Raw genomic sequence first — 15,655 nt, forward strand, 5'->3', positions numbered from 1 at the left:
TTCCTGCAGATAACTTAAGGGGAATTATTTAAAACTAGTGCTCTAAGGCAAAGCTGTGTGGATACATCTGTAGAGTTTCTGGTTGTGACCAAGTATTTTAAAGAATGATGATGAAGTGAGAGTCAGAACTGTCACCTTTCTCAGGGTCACAATGGTACTAGTATTCTGTGTGTGCAAGGAACACACTGGGGACACTGGAGGGATTTAATAACTGTATCTCTGTGAACAAGCTGTTCAGAGGGAAAAGCTGCTCTCAGAAGGGAGGTCAGTTCTGCACTATAATGTGGGAGCTGGAAGTGGGGGTGAAGGGTGTTGTCAATAGTTGCCAAAGTGTGGGGTTTATAGGAGTACCATTTACTGTAGGATGTAGTGAGAAAAGCTTGTGAGGTACTAGCACAAAGCTTATGCTGTAGAAAAATAAGCCAAAAAAGGAGAAAAAACCCTTTTGTGGAAGTTTATCTTATGAAAAGCAAATGATCTTAATATAAATACATTGTGGCAGTGGCTATCATTTTGCAGGCATTGAGTTAGGACTTTGAAACCTTATGCAAATGCACTGGTGGTGTATACACAACTGTACACCCACTGGACTGTACTTCATGTGTTCTTGATGCCAATGAAAACAAAGCAGGCTCCAACTGATTCAGGGGAAAAGTCATGGCTGCAAGAAGCCAGGACCTGTTTTACAGAGCTACTGCTCTGCTTCTAATAACCGAAGTTAGGAAAGTCCCTTGGATTTAACCCTAACTTTCTTATTATCTGGAATAGGACATGAATAAGCTGAAGAAGCTTGTTAGTGGTTTTTAATAGTTTTTCTGGCCACAGACAGTTTCCAGCTTAGCATGTTTTATTGCAGTTTTTCATAGAAACAGTTCTTTTTTGAAAAGAAATAAATAATCATGTGACTCACAGCAAAGCTTCCATAGTCACTGGAGACCTCTGGTGCAACAGCTAAATTAATCATGAATAGCTGAACTCCCTTCTGCAGTGGTGTGCCAGAATTGTTTCCTTGCCAATGTCTTTGCTTCCCATCTGCTGTCCCCACAAAGCTGCAGCTCTTTTCCCCCAGGATGGCGAAGAGCCCCCTTTCTGCAGTGTGCAGCTGCCTTCCTGGCCCATTCCTGCCTAAGTGGTTATCTGGGCTCATTTTTCACCATTGCCTGTGCAACTTCTGGGACTTTTGTTCAAAGTGCTGTCATCCAAAGTGGACTGAAAATCAGTGGAAAGACCCCCACTGGGTTGTATGACCTTTGGGGCAGTGCTTGCCTACATCTTGCCCTAAAATTCTCTTCTTCCATCTGGTGTATATATTTTAACCTCCAGCCTTGGCTCTGTTTGAGTGTGCCCTGTGCAGCAACTGGCAGGGAGATTAGAGGGGGAAGCATAACCTGTATAAAGATGTCTGGTTCGTGGAAAACACCAAGGTATGTGGAGGATAGAGGCTGTGTACTGGTGGTTATGGCATTACTGTTATGTAGCTGCCTATTAATAATGAGCTATTTTTAATTTCAGAAGGCTAAAGCCTTTTGATACTATTACCAGCATGGACTTTAAAAGGCACAGTGAGAGCAATCAGTTTAATGAGACCTACAGCAAGGAAGAGTTTGATTAGTAAGTGAATGAAATGGCAGCAAGGGGTGGAGATGATGTGAAAGGATTCAGACTAGAGGAAAAGCTGGATTTGAGATGCTGATCAGTCATCTGTATGCTGAAAGCAAAAACTAACATGCTATGTGGCATTAAGTGTAGTTGGTAAATTTGAGAAAAATTAAAGTCACTTTTTAGATGGTCTCTCACTGGGAAAAAAATATGAAAAGTGTTGATCTGTTGCTGGAGATAGTGCCTGGGATAATTAAACAGTCCACAAAGGTATTTGTGGTGCAGTGTGAATCCAGCAATCTCTGAATTTTTGAGAGATACTGTTTCTGGTTTTTTTTAGTTTTTTTTTCTTAACTCACTATCAACTAGCAAAAGAAGGAATAGATTACATTGTTGGAAGCTTTGCCTCCTGGATGAAACTTCAGAGACATTGAAAACCACCTAATGAAAGACAGAATAATTTGTGAGATACATTACTTCTGCTTGCAGGAGACATTTGTTGAGAGAAACAGATCTAACCCTGGAAAAAGCATCAGCTGTCCAGGACTGTCCAGGGAAAGGATCAATAAAATAACGGCTCTTACAGCAGAACAAATACATGGGCTGCATCTGAAAGCATCCAGCACTTAGGATAGTTGATGGCCAGTCTGGAACACAGGTATCATGAATCCTTGTAGGTACTGGGAGTAAAACACCAACACAGGAATGGCATAAAGAAAAATGCCTCATCTATGGGAAAATTTCATTTGCTGTGGGACACAGATCTGTCTTGTGTACCACTGTTCCTGTTAACCTAGGAATAGATTATGTTCCCAGAACAGCAGAAGCAGCAAAGATTTATTTCTATAGATGTGTGGCACTTGATCTGTCCTATCTGCAAAAATCTGGGTTTTTTCCCAACACCTCCATGACACAAGCACTGAATGAAAGGCAGAAGATCAGGGAGATGCTGGCTGGAAGGCCAGCTGCTGCCTGACACTATAGGATGCTTTCTGGAGTTCATGCTAAGAAAGAAACTGGGGGCTCTCTCCTCTCTGCAGAAGTCTGGCTTTGAAAAAAAACTTGTAGGAATTTAATGTCCTTGAGATTGTACTGTCAGTTTGATTTTTGCTTTTTTGTCTCTATATACATTTTTCAGAGTAGTCCCTTGATCATTTGTGGCTGGAGCTGGTCAATGATTCACAAACTACAGGTGTCCCTGGTTTCCACCTGCATAAGCCTTCTTTCCTTAAGAATCAGCCTGAAAGGGACAAAGTATGCACCACAATTAAACCTTTCAGGGCTTTCAAGAGAAGGGGGGCTATTTACAACATCACTTTGAACAGAGCCAAGAGCTCAGTGTGGAAGCCCTAGAGGGGAGAGGGCTGCTGGCTGCTCAGCTGTGTTACTTTGCAAGTAGGCTATTGGGTCAGTAAACAATTTGATTTCAGCTGGATTGTGAAGCCAGATGCAATATCATCCCAGCAACACTTCTGCATAGTGCTATTAGACTGTAGAAATGTGGCCAAGTGCTGGTTGCACTGTCCCCCAGCTGAGAGCAGAGTGCTGTGACCTCCTCCGAGGAGCCCTTCTCCAGTTCCAGCAACTGTGAAATTTAGGACCAGTGTCTCTGCCTGTGCATACCTTAAAGAAAGTTACTGTGCAACCCATAATTTCATATTCCAGAATGGTCCCTTTCACCTAAGGCAGTAAATACCCTGGTCTTCCACCTCCTCCCACAGGACACTCAGTGCAATTCATGTTTTTGTGAAACTTGAAAGAAGCAGGACCAGCAGCTCCCCAACAGTCTAATTTCAAAATGGAGAGCCAGAGCTATATCCCAGAAGAACATACTTCAGTCTCTGGGAGGAAGCTGGGATATTTCAGCAAACAAACAGCAAGACTCTTCCCTCTACAGAAGAGAAATCTATTTTCTTAATCTAACAATTCCAGGAAAAGTGATTCTTGTAAACTGGAATGGATGGCAAGAACTGGATAGACTTGGCACCTGCATGTCACTTTGTACACTCTCTATTTGGTTAACATAACACATAATTTGGAACATGTAACAGTATTTAGAGCCCTCATTCTATCCTAAATGACTAATTAATGAATTAATGTAGTTGATTCTTCAGCAGGTGGATACAATAATATACACAGTAACTTCCAAAGGAGGGAGAATTCTTGGTTCTTGGTTTTTAGGTCAAGATCTTCTAACTCTGTGACACTTTGCAACTGCACTTGCAATTTGCTAGGAACACAGGGACATGAATTTACATTAGTTGGAGACAAGTAGTGAGACTTTTTTGCTATTGTAGCTTGTTGATGACACAGACTGTACACCTAACAAGTTGTATCATAAGGGTGCATATGGAAAGAGAGGTGGTGGAAGTCAAACTTTTACCTGCTAGAAATTGCTGGAATTTTTTATGCTTCTTTTGCTGTGTCAAGGAATGCATTTTCATCAGACTGAGTTTAAAAATTGAAATGATGTCAAGATTTGTGCCTTTGCTTTGCCCCAGAGTTGGTTTAGTAATTTATTCACAAGAATCTTTTATCTTACTATTTCTAATCTGTATAGATTTCAGGTGACTTTTATGTCATTTAAGAAGATTTATTTATATCCACACCAATCTATATGACCTGGTATTAACATAAATGTGAGCTTTGTAGAGCATTTTTTTCACATGCAGTTCTTAAGACACCACTTCAGACTGTCACCAGGGCCACTTTCTAAAGCCTTTCCGTAGGAGCAATATTTCAGAAAATATGGTTTGAGATCTAAATCCAAAGTTTAAAAATCTGGCACATGCAGTATAAATACCTGCAGTATAAATACCTGCTGTTTTGAACTGAAGCTCAAGATCTCCCCATTCTGAATTTTATCCAATGCTTTCTAGAGAGGCATTTTAAAAATCCTAATCTTGACAATAGATCAGGCTGCAGGGATGTGGGAAGCTGTGGCTTGTCTGTCTGATTGATGTGCTGATTGCTTTTATGCTGCAAACTGTAATGCTACTTTGTTCATTTCCTAAAAACCTTCTATCTCCTGTGACCCTTCCAGGGAACTCTCACTGTGCATGACATGGTTGTTTCAGGGGCCCTGAAATATTGTGTAGGGGTGTAGTTATTTCCAGAGGCTGTCCACCCCATGATGCACCAGCATTCTTACAAGAAGTGGAGTGCCTTTCATCTGATTTGGGAGAGGACACCTTTCCAGATTAAATTTCCAGATTAAACCCACATTCTAAATACAGTATCCTCTCCCTTTTGTACCTGAAGTCTACTTACATGGTACATCAGAGACTGTAATCTGATTGTAAACTCAAGGTATGGGTTTTCAGGGCATGTGATTCCAGAGGCATTTTGGAGATGCTTGCATAGTACATGCTGCTGACCTGGCTTATGTTTTTAGTGCACATTTGGGAGGTGATCAAAGTCTTTATTATCACACAGTAGTTAATAAGTCAGAGCTCCTGTATAGGTGTATGCAAGCCAACACACTGTCCAGTTCACCTAGGAAGCCCTACACACATCAGCCAATATGATGTAATGAAATGAGTCCTGGAATGCCTCAATATTTTTTTAATTCCACAATGGTCATACTCATTTTTATTGGAATCTCAAATAATATGTCCATCTCTTTATTGGAACATGTCTATTTATTGCCTTTATGCCTTTGTTGTCACAGAAATGATGTTTCTTATTATGTTCATGGTGACTGTACTTGCACTGGGGCAGAGTAGTTGAAGACAAACAGTCACACAGTTGGGTGTTTATTTGGCTTCTCTGGCCACTGGCATGGGGCAGACTTGCTCAGTAGTGACCCTGTTGAACTTTCAAAGTTTTTTTTTCATGCTGGTGGCGCAAAATCTTTCTTCATAGCTGGAGACAGCCTTGAACATCTGTCTTAGTTCTTACAACAACCCTGCTGAGTCTACAATGTGTGTCTGACCTTGCTCTTAATGTCTGGAATATGTATCCCAGAGTTGAGAGAAATGTTATTTTGATATTTCCTTTTTTTTTTCCCCTGTAAAGATAGGCTCACTAGTAGCAAATGAAACCTTTCACACTTCTTCTAGAATGAAAGTTAAAAATAAATGTTTGCAATCCACTGACTCCTCATGCTAGTCAGTACTTAGACAAAATATTCTGCAAAATCAATGGAAATTTTACTTCTGTTAGAGGATGAGAAGTTTTTCAAGTGTAAGGTGAACGAAGGGCAAAACTAAGGAGGAATCTTTTTTAGATGATTTATAGGTTCACTAAAGCACAGAGACGAAACCTGAAAGTCAAATAGAAAAATGAGATACCCACAAGAAACCTGGTTCTTGATAATAATGATGTGAACCTTTAACCTTAAAAATCATGCATGTAAAATATTATTAACTTTAGACATGCTCATTATCAGTAGCAAACAAATTTGGAGTGTGGAAATCTCTGTCCTACTGGGATTTCATGAATGCTTTGAAAATCTGCTGAAGAAAAGCTGTTGGTTGTGATCACTTTCTTGCCCTCCTGGTAGATGAAGCCCAAGGCTCTTGGGATTAATTACAACAGACTGCCAACCTGCAGTCTTTTTTGCAGACATTTTTGTCTCTGTCTGCCCCAGAACACAGGCTGCACATGTGCTGTGCACCAGGCATGTGGGTAGCCTACCCAGAAATTGCACTTTGTCCTCCATCCAGTGTGTCCAGCAGTCAATCATAGCCTGGATCCTGGATGGGTGTGTCTCTCAACACTGCCAAGTTACTTGTGTCCTTATTGAACAGCAAAATAGCCTAATTGAGGCAGGAGCTGAGCAGAAGTGAATGGATGGCTAGATGGACCAGCTCCATGCTTTCCTTTAAAGAAGGCTTTGTTATCTGTCTTTCTCAAAGATGGACCTCTCGTGGGAGCATTAGAAAGTGCTGTTTCATCTCCCCCTCTCTTCTGTCTCTTGAGAAAACTGCTTGGACAAGACGAAACCTCAGTCACACCACCTGCTGAGCTGTGGCTTCAGAGTCTTTTGGTTTGTCTTGCAGATATGAGGTGGCAGCAGGAGATAAAGTGTTTTTATTTGTTTACAAGGTGGAAAGTGAATATTTTCTTTGTAGACAGTAGATTTCCTACAAAATCTGTTACCTCCAAAAGACTGTGAACTGCATCAGCCTCCTCTGTTTCAAGTTTCATGTTAACAATTGCTCAAGGATTTATTTGTCTAGATCTTGAATAGCATTTCTCACAGGAAGCAGATGTCACTTGTACTTTATTGGTCTGTGCTGGCTTCCAATTCAGATTTGGTTTTACTGGAACAACTGGAGGGTGTTGCTTCTGACCTGGAGCATTCTGGCTGCCTGGGAGATATCAAACAAGGAAATGTGAGCTAAAAGCTGTGAATTCAATTGAGAAGTGGAAGAAGAAAGGTGTTCACTGTACAATTCCCATCCTAGCTTAGGTCATCCAAAGCCAATATTCTTCCTCTCCAGAGTTATTTTTTCCATTGATTTTGGGTTTTTTGTTGAACTTTTGTTGCACTCATTTTTTTCCTACCCAGCTCTATTCCATGCAATTTAAAGCACTGGCTGCACCAGCTGCTTTGAAAGCAGGTATTCTGAACGCTTTGTGAGTCTTGAATTATGATGACTGAGGCTTTTAAAAAAATAGAAATATTGTGTGTTTTAACATTCAATGAGTGCCCAATGAATTAACTCTCTAAGTTTGGTAGGGCAGGTATAATTATTCCCACTTTAAAGGGTATGGGTTGGTTTGTTTCAGACTGTTTTTGAACTTGCACTAGCATGGGAGAGCCTATCTAGGACAGCAGCAAGTTAGAAAATAGTTTGAGGTTAAAAGGCAGCATTCCAGCTGGAAGCAGGAGTAGCAATGAGTTGAAGAGACAGGTGGAACGAGTCTTAGTTTTGTGCAGAGGGGCCAGTACAAAAAGTAAGGGAGGAGCCATAAACAAAAGGCTGAAGTGAGAAACTATTTTACATTATCCATGGCATTTTGTATTTATAAAGACACATGCAAGAGGCTACAAAGGCTCTCAATAGTGGGCTAAGCCTGAGCTTTGATTCAATCTATCAGAGAAGCACAACTCCATGGCAGTTGTGCAGAGCCACAGCTTATGTGAGTATTAAATGCGGCAGCAAGATTGCGAGAAAAGACCTGTGCTCACCATGTGTTGGACTATTGCTTTATCTTCACAGAGTCATAGAAAAGCTTGAGTTGAAAGGGACCTTAAAGATTATCTAGGTACAATCCCCCTGCTGTGTTCAGGGACACCTTTCACAAGACCAGGTTGCCTAGTGACCCATCCAATTTGGCCTTGAACTCTCAGGAATGGAGTACCCACCACTTCTCCTGGCAACCTGTTCTAGGGTCTTGTCATTTTCTCTGTAAAAAATTTATTCCTAATACCCGATCTAAGCCTACTCTCAGTTTAAAGCCATTTCTTCTTTTCCTAAGAATTAAGTGCACTTCTAAACACTCCCTCTCCATCTTTTTTGCAGGCTCCCTTCTGGTACTTGAAGGCTGCAATTAGGTCACCTTGAATCCTTCTTTTCTCCAGGCTGAATAGTCCCAGTTCCCTCAGCCTTTCCTCATTATCTTCCATGGATATATCCCTGATCCTGTCACCAGTCTGGCTGAGACATCCATGCCCTGCTTTCCCTTTTGCTGGATTGTCACCGGAGTTTGAACTTTGGCTTCTTGTAGCCTTTTTCCCTGGGGTGAATCACAGCACTACTTCAGAGAGCCCTTCTTTGTTTTTTTCTTTCATTCTGCACCTGTGTCTCTTCTCACAGAGCTATTCCCTAAGCATACTAAGGAACATCACTAAAGAATTAATTTAGTTTTGTCAAGTTTCTGGTCTGACCCTTAATTTAGAGCAGTCGTTTCAGTCTACAATAAGCTCTGTGTTTCTGCGTGCTGCAGTGAAAGAATTACGAGCAGTCCTCAGCCATGTGCACTCAGGATGCTTTGGTAGCCCCATGGGACAGGTAGACTTCAATGCCTGAAAACTTATTATAGAATGGGGGTACAGTCAGTATGTTATTTTCTGTGCAACAGTGGGTCTGCCTATATGTAAAAGCTTTTACATGATTCATGGAGGCCATTAGGAGTGGAGTGGTATGCCATCATTTCAGGCACAGGGCTCTTCAAAATGAATGGCTTTTTCCATCTCTCCCTGGGGAGCCCCAAGAGCCATTCAGCATGTAGGTTGGAGGATACTGTTCATAAGCCTTCAATCACAGCATCAGGAATGCAAAGCTTAGTGCTGGGATGAGCCTGCAGCTCTGAGTGATAAATAAGGCAAGACAACTAGATGAAAAAACCTGACTTTCCTTGCTGAGAAAAAGGTGAACTGATTTTTAAAGTTGGGCAACCTGTCATAGGCATATGGAGCACATGTTGGTAGAGGGTCTAGAGCTAAACACAGTATTCTGAAGGCACGATGAAGTAATCAGACTACAGAGCAGAATGAGAAATAGGATCTCTTTTAAGTGACTCAATCTTTGATACATTTTCTGTGCTTTTGTCTTTGCCTCTGTTTCTGTTATTCATTGATATACCAGGATATATCCAGTCTAGTTTGCTTTCTTTTTTTTTCTTTTTCTTTTTTTTTTTTTCCCTCATTCTTTCCCAAAATTTCATATACCCACTTGGTTTTCAGTCCTCTGAACAAAGCAGACCTTTTGGCTTTGCATAGTTGGCCTTGGAGGCTAACAAGAATGTGCTTTCTTAAGTGATTTTGGCTTCTGAGGTCACAGACATAGTGGAAGAACACCTGCTCTCATCTTGCCTCAGCACTTAATCCCTGTCCCAGACAAGCCTAGAAGGGCACAACACAGGAGATGAAGAGTAATATAAAAAATTGCTCAATAACTTTTTGGAACATTCGGAAGTGTTCATGGATAATGATTTTATTTTGCCTGGTTTTATCATATCCACACCAAGAAATAAGATAAAAAGACACTGTTTCTTCAATTACTGCATTTGTTGTTTGAGAGATTGAAAAAAATATTGGTAATCCAAGGTCTCTGCAAGCAATATAGAAAGTCTTGAAGGACAGTTTACATATCCTGTATGCCTGGTGCAAGCAGAAATTTCTGTTGGCAAATACGGCTTCAGTAAGGCTTTTCAAGACCTTGTTGCCTGCTCTTGTGTGTGTGTGTGTGTGTGCACATTTACTTGATATTTTGCTTTACTTTTTTCCTAATGAAGCCTATTTTCATTCAGGGTGGCAGGACACAGTGTATCCAAGAAGTCTGCCCCATTCTTTCGTGTCCCCAGCACCTCAGTCACATTCCTGCTGGACAGTGTTGCCCCAAATGCTTAGGTGAGTGGTTTTTTCCCCTAGGAATTTTGTAATTAATACAATATGTTTGTACATAACATCTTTCAAACCAGTATTTCACAATGCTGGTAAATTCCAGAAGTTGAAAGAGACTCTATTGCTCAGAGTTTATAATCCACAGATTTTGAACAGGTACTCAGGGTCAGTGTTAGGGTTGTGGTGGTTGGTACTAAGCAAGCAGCTGCAGAAGAGCATTTGAACATAGACCAGTTGCCTTGCTTAGAAGAACAAATACAGGGATGATTCCCAGCTTCATTATATATTTTACAAAGGAGGTTGAGGTGGGAGGAAGTGCCTCTTCACTTCTTTGGGGTTGCCACAAGGAAAAGGCCTCATCATTGCATATAATCACTTAAGTGAGAATTTGCATTCTTAGATTTGAGGAAATCCAGGTCAGAGGAAACTTCTGAACTTCTGCATTTTTAGAACTTATTGTCAGAGATACCACAGATCCAGGAGTCCATCTCAGGATTGCCTTCTGAAGGTGGAATCACACTGTCATCCAGGAATATTTTAAATTATGTCCTTCCAACACATTTTAAAGGTGTGAGTCATAGGCCTCTAAGAAGGGCTGGTTCTTCCAGGTCATGATAACCAAGGCAGTGACAAAATAAGGCACTGCCTTGTTTTGTTCTCACTTTGTCCACAGATCCCACAGGTTAATATTCCATCTATTTCATAAACAAGGAGTGCTTGCATCCTACCAATTAAATTGACTTTAGTTTGGTCTATGAGGTTATAACTAGGTTTGGAAAAAATTCAGAGCCAATTATTCCCAGTTCTTCAATGGAAACTTTTTGTAGTTTTGACTATATTTTTATCTGAAATCTCTTAGCAGATCTAGGTTAGGGATATAGAGATATCTGGCCTTGGAGCCAGTAGAGCTATATAGAATTCTGAGTTCTGATAATACTTAACATTTTTGACTGCTTGAAACAAACCTGAATTTATTTATTTGCTAATTGAGAAGCGCTACAGATAAATGAATGTCTGCCTGGAACATTCAACCACAGAACCAAAGAGTAATGCAGTAGAGGAATGAAATGGAGAGAACAGTCCAAATGCTGAGCTTCTGTTTTGGCTGAGGACATTTTTTCTTTCCTTCTGAAAACTCTCCTTGTCCTCTCCTCCCCATGCTTTTCCTGACTGAACTTTCCCCTCCTTGAACTAGGCATTCAAACTGCAGCCTTTGACTGCAGTTTGACTAATTTTTGACTCCTTCAAGGGGATCTTTCTACAATTTCTTTTTTCCCTCCAAATTTAAACAAATTCAGTAATAATAATGAATTTAATTTTATGTGGTTTTTACTCTAAAGCATTTAGTATACCTGGGAATAGATTATGTCTATTTACAGGAAAGTGTTAAAAGTTTTGGTGGGGAGGTAAAGCCAAGGGATGAGTAACACACTGCATGGCAGCTGGGAAAGAGAAAAGTTTCCAGGGATGCTGAGGCATGGTTTTTAAAGTATCATGTGGAAGACCTCCCTGCAATTGAATTTCTGATATTCAGCATACATAGCTTAGAAGAATGCTGTGGACTCTACTGGGACTTGAATTATTAGTTTAACTAGTGGTTATGAGCCAGCAAAGACAACCATTAAGCCAATATCTTTATCACCACATCTTTTAAAGTGATGCCTCCTTTGACAGTGGTTTTTAACCAACTATTTGAACTGGGTTGGCCACCCAGAATTGTGCTGAGTGGTTTGCAAGGCATGGCAATAGGGTGTGGGAGAGAACTGGACTTTTGTTCACTTGCTGACACAAGCTCTGCAATTGAAGTCCTGGCCCCACAGAGAGCAGCAGAAGTGTTGTTACAGGCAGGACTATGGCATGGCTTTGCCCCTAAGTAGTGCATGGATGTAGAGCAGTTCCTTTTAGGGCTGCTGAGCATCCTCAACTGATTCCTTATGTCAGTTCTGCAAGAGAAATTAAACCTCTTGAGAAAGACACGCATCCAGTGAAAGGAAGGCTGGCTATGCAAGCACAGATTAATTCCAAGTAGCTAATTTGCATGAGAGTGATGTTTAAATTGTGTCTAGCTGAACAAAAGCAATTATTTAATAACTTTTGCTTAACATTCAATTTGAAAAAACTTAAGGTAAATCCAATGAAGTTTGCTGTGTACTTATCCTTTTGTTCATTTATATCTGAGAGGAAAATGGAACTTTTTTTATGATGCTCTACATTTATCAAGAATTACTGAAAAAGGAAGGAATTACCATGTGCCAAGCCCTATGGTTTGAAAGCTAAAATATTGGCCTAGTACTTAGTACTTCTAGTATGTACTTAGAGTGGGCATTCCCTACTTTGGATTTGATGCCTATTAAACATTAGACCTCAGAAATTAAAAAGTAAGAGATTGACAACCACTCATAAAAGAACTTATTGATTGGCTGCCTCCAAAAGTAAGCAAGGCAATTCAAAATTAGAAAGATAAGTGTAGTGTTTTTCTGAAGAGCTCATGTGTATGTGCTATAATGCTCTCCTTTTTAAACTAACTTACTGGGAAAGAAGCTGAGGAATAAGAGAAGCTTACAGGAATGCAAACTATTGTAACTTGGATCTGAAAGTGCTGCGGGATTGCACAACTTCAGGAAGGATTTGATTTTGGTGCTGCCTTCCCTGTTTAGTGCCCCAAACCCTTGCGTCCCTCCCATGGAACCCAAATAGTTTGCAGATTATGGAGACTAAATATCTTGTGTTGCCTTCATTCTGTTCATAAATGATGCAAATTCTTGTATTTCTTGCAGCCTTGTGTGAACACATGGTACAAAAAACTATCTTAATGAGATGGGACAACACCTATGATTTTCTTTTTTGGATCAGTGTCACTGAGTTGATCTAGCTTGGCTGCTGTGAACCCCTGAGACAGATATGCTAAAAGAATTAAGACTGCGCTATTTGATAAGTTATTGCTTTAAGTCAATGACTGTTTAAACTAGTTTAAGTGTACCTACCTTAAGAGTTTGCAGTGCTTACTTTTTATTCCTTTAGTTGCACTGTGCACTTTATGATGAGAAGGAGAAGAAAGATTTTTCCTATATAAACATGCTATAAATAATTTATATTCCATCCCACAGTTGAATTTGTAGAGATGAATGTGTACTAAAAGAATAGTGAACTGTTAAAAGTACATATTTTTTTCACACTGAAGTGGAAACACATAGCAAATGACATACTGCACATAAATTTGGTCTGGTGACAATAAGCCCTACTATTTTTGTTGACAGTGTGGCATATTTTCAACCACATTTTGTTTCTGTTACTGTTTATTTATATTCAGGACAGAGGAAGGTGTTTGACCTCCCATTTGGAAGCTGCCTCTTTCACAGCAACGTGTATGATAATGGTTCCTCATTTATGTATGACAACTGCACAGTGTGTACATGCAAGGTAAGTCCATAGTGCTTGGATATTGTGTGCTGATGGTTGTCTGGCTTAGCAGTAATTTGTAGGGCTGTGGAATTGTAAGCCTGATACTGTTCTTTGGCATCTTGTGTGGTCTCAAAGAATCTGATCTGAAGAGCACTTGCAGTTGTGCTAGGAAAGTTTAAAACGTTACTGGCTCCCTGAGCTGGGACATGATGCCTCACCCTGTGTGATGCAAAATAAAGTTGTTCAGATTATGTGGTCATCTTTAATACTGCATTAGAAGAGGAGTTTCTAAATGATGAATTACCATGTATCTGCTGAAGGTCAGTGTTTTTTATTTAGTTCCCTAACATGACTGCAACAACTTGCACTTTTTTACCAAGGCAAAAAATTGAAAGTGACACCAAATCAGTGAGATTTTGCAGGCCAACAGAATTAGAAGCTGGGCTTTAGCTTCACAGACCATGAAAGATTCCCTTTAAAGAATATTTATAATATAAATAAATATCTATAATATATACCTATATATATTAATAATATCTATAAATAATATTTATTTTCTCTCAGCTGGTCTATTCCAAGCAACTGGCCTGTAGCTTGGGTGGATGCAATGACTGAGCAAGCAGAAATATATAAGGACACACAGAAGCACAAACATCTTGGTGACAATTTTATGATTTCCTTTCACCCTTGTACGTAGGATTCAACAGTGATATGTAAGAAGAGATGCTTACTTCCTGGTGAATGCAATAAAAACAAAGACCACTGCTGCAAGGAGTGTGTCTCATACATCTCTCCTGAGGAGGTGAAAGTGTGCAAGTTTGGCAATAAGATCTTCCAGGTAAGGTTTCAGGAATGGCTTAAGGGTAGGTGCCATTTTAACAGCCAAAATAGCATGAGTTTCCTGTAAATTAGTATTGTGGTTTGTTTTTAGCAGAATCCTCACCATCCTCATTGATGATGGAACAACTCAGAGGCAAAGCTTTGCAAAATTTGCCGTCTGTTTATTTTTTTCTGAGTTTGCGTAAATTCTGCTGATAGTCAACATTTAAAAATTAATTCCTCCTTGAATGTTACATGTGGTCTCCCCTTCTGTATGTAGATCTAGTTCAAACTGCTATTTCATGACAATTGATGCATTTTTAGTAAGAGATACTAATGCTCTGCTTTCCCAAACAAACACTGATACTCAGGGAAAAGATATTCTCAGTGGTATGTAGGCTTTATTGGCTGAGTCAAAGAGTCTTTTCCATAACTGAGCCAACAGGAGCTTTGTGAAGTTCATTTTGGCTGAAAGTTACTTGATTTACTACATTGCACGTCTCTGCTAAGGACAGCACCCCTGACATCTAATACTGGGGTAGCCATGTGATAACTGTTACCTACTGCACTCTCACCCAATGTATTCAAATCACAAGGGATTCCCTGCAGAACACTTCTGCTGTTCTTGAGACCCCATTTGTTTTTCCATGTGGTGCAGCTTTTTTTCACACTGTGTCAGAAAAAGATTCTGTCACCTCATGGGCCATCTGTGAATTAAGAGACCCTTGAATCAGATCAAATGTTAAGTCCTGTGTGAATACTTGGTTTGCTCAGCCAGAATTGCTTCCCATTTATTCCATCTTTTGTGTACATAGCAGAAGTGTTTATTCTGGAAATTACATGTGAACCTACTGTACTCTGAGACTATGCTCCATCTGATTGGCACTTTCACACTGGCGCCATTGTGCTTCACGAACAAATGCCTACTTCTTAGGCACCCAACTAAAATATTCTGCTTCTTGTGAAGATTTTATTATATTACTAATATTATATGGAGTGTGAAAAAATAACGAGACAGTACATCCATTTCTGGTCTTGTGTGCAAAAAAGTAAATTCAGTGTTGCTCTGTTGAAGTCAATGGTCCAACACAGGTAGAATGGGTACAGCAAATGTGCTTTTGCACTCCTGTGCAAAACCAGCTGTAAGACAAAAATTCAGGGCAGCTGCATGCAGTCAGCTGTGATGTATTCTGGTACCTTGGCGGATGCCTGGTGAGTGGTCGTTAGAGACTGAAGAACATCAAAAACACCAGGCAATAGAAACATGCCCTAGAAACAAAAAACAGGAGAGAGACAGCCTTTGATGAAGCAAGCTGAGCTGAATAAGTTAGCCTCCTTGGCATTTCAGATGTAGCCTGTTTCTGGTCAGAACATCATGTTGAGGTGGGCACATAATTATTCACAGCTGTCTTGTTGAACTGCCTGTTCCTGTCAGGTCTATCCTCACCCTTCCTTCCCAGCAGCCCTGTAAACAGAAAACATGCACAGTTTGGCTCTAAGTGGACTAGCATTAGGCTGTAAGTGGGTGGGACAGAATGT

The 15,655-nt window shown here is 40.2% G+C and overlaps 1 protein-coding gene across 5 annotated transcripts in view; it reads left to right on the plus strand.

Moving 5' to 3' along the window:
• Positions 1-15,655, plus strand: part of BMPER (BMP binding endothelial regulator) — a 147,896-nt gene that overhangs the window by 64,212 nt on the left and 68,029 nt on the right. For all 5 annotated transcript variants that reach the window (XM_071429634.1, XM_071429636.1, XM_071429633.1 and 2 more), the window contains 3 exons: positions 9,802-9,901; positions 13,206-13,315; positions 13,995-14,135. In XM_071429634.1, coding sequence (XP_071285735.1) covers positions 9,802-9,901; positions 13,206-13,315; positions 13,995-14,135 — 351 coding nt within the window. The remainder of the gene's footprint in view (positions 1-9,801; positions 9,902-13,205; positions 13,316-13,994; positions 14,136-15,655) is intronic.

Source organism: Agelaius tricolor, unplaced genomic scaffold, assembly GCF_023055355.1.
Source record: "Agelaius tricolor isolate 1412-34295 unplaced genomic scaffold, bAgeTri1.0.p SCAF_6, whole genome shotgun sequence".
In the NCBI taxonomy this organism is placed as follows: Eukaryota; Metazoa; Chordata; class Aves; order Passeriformes; family Icteridae; genus Agelaius; species Agelaius tricolor.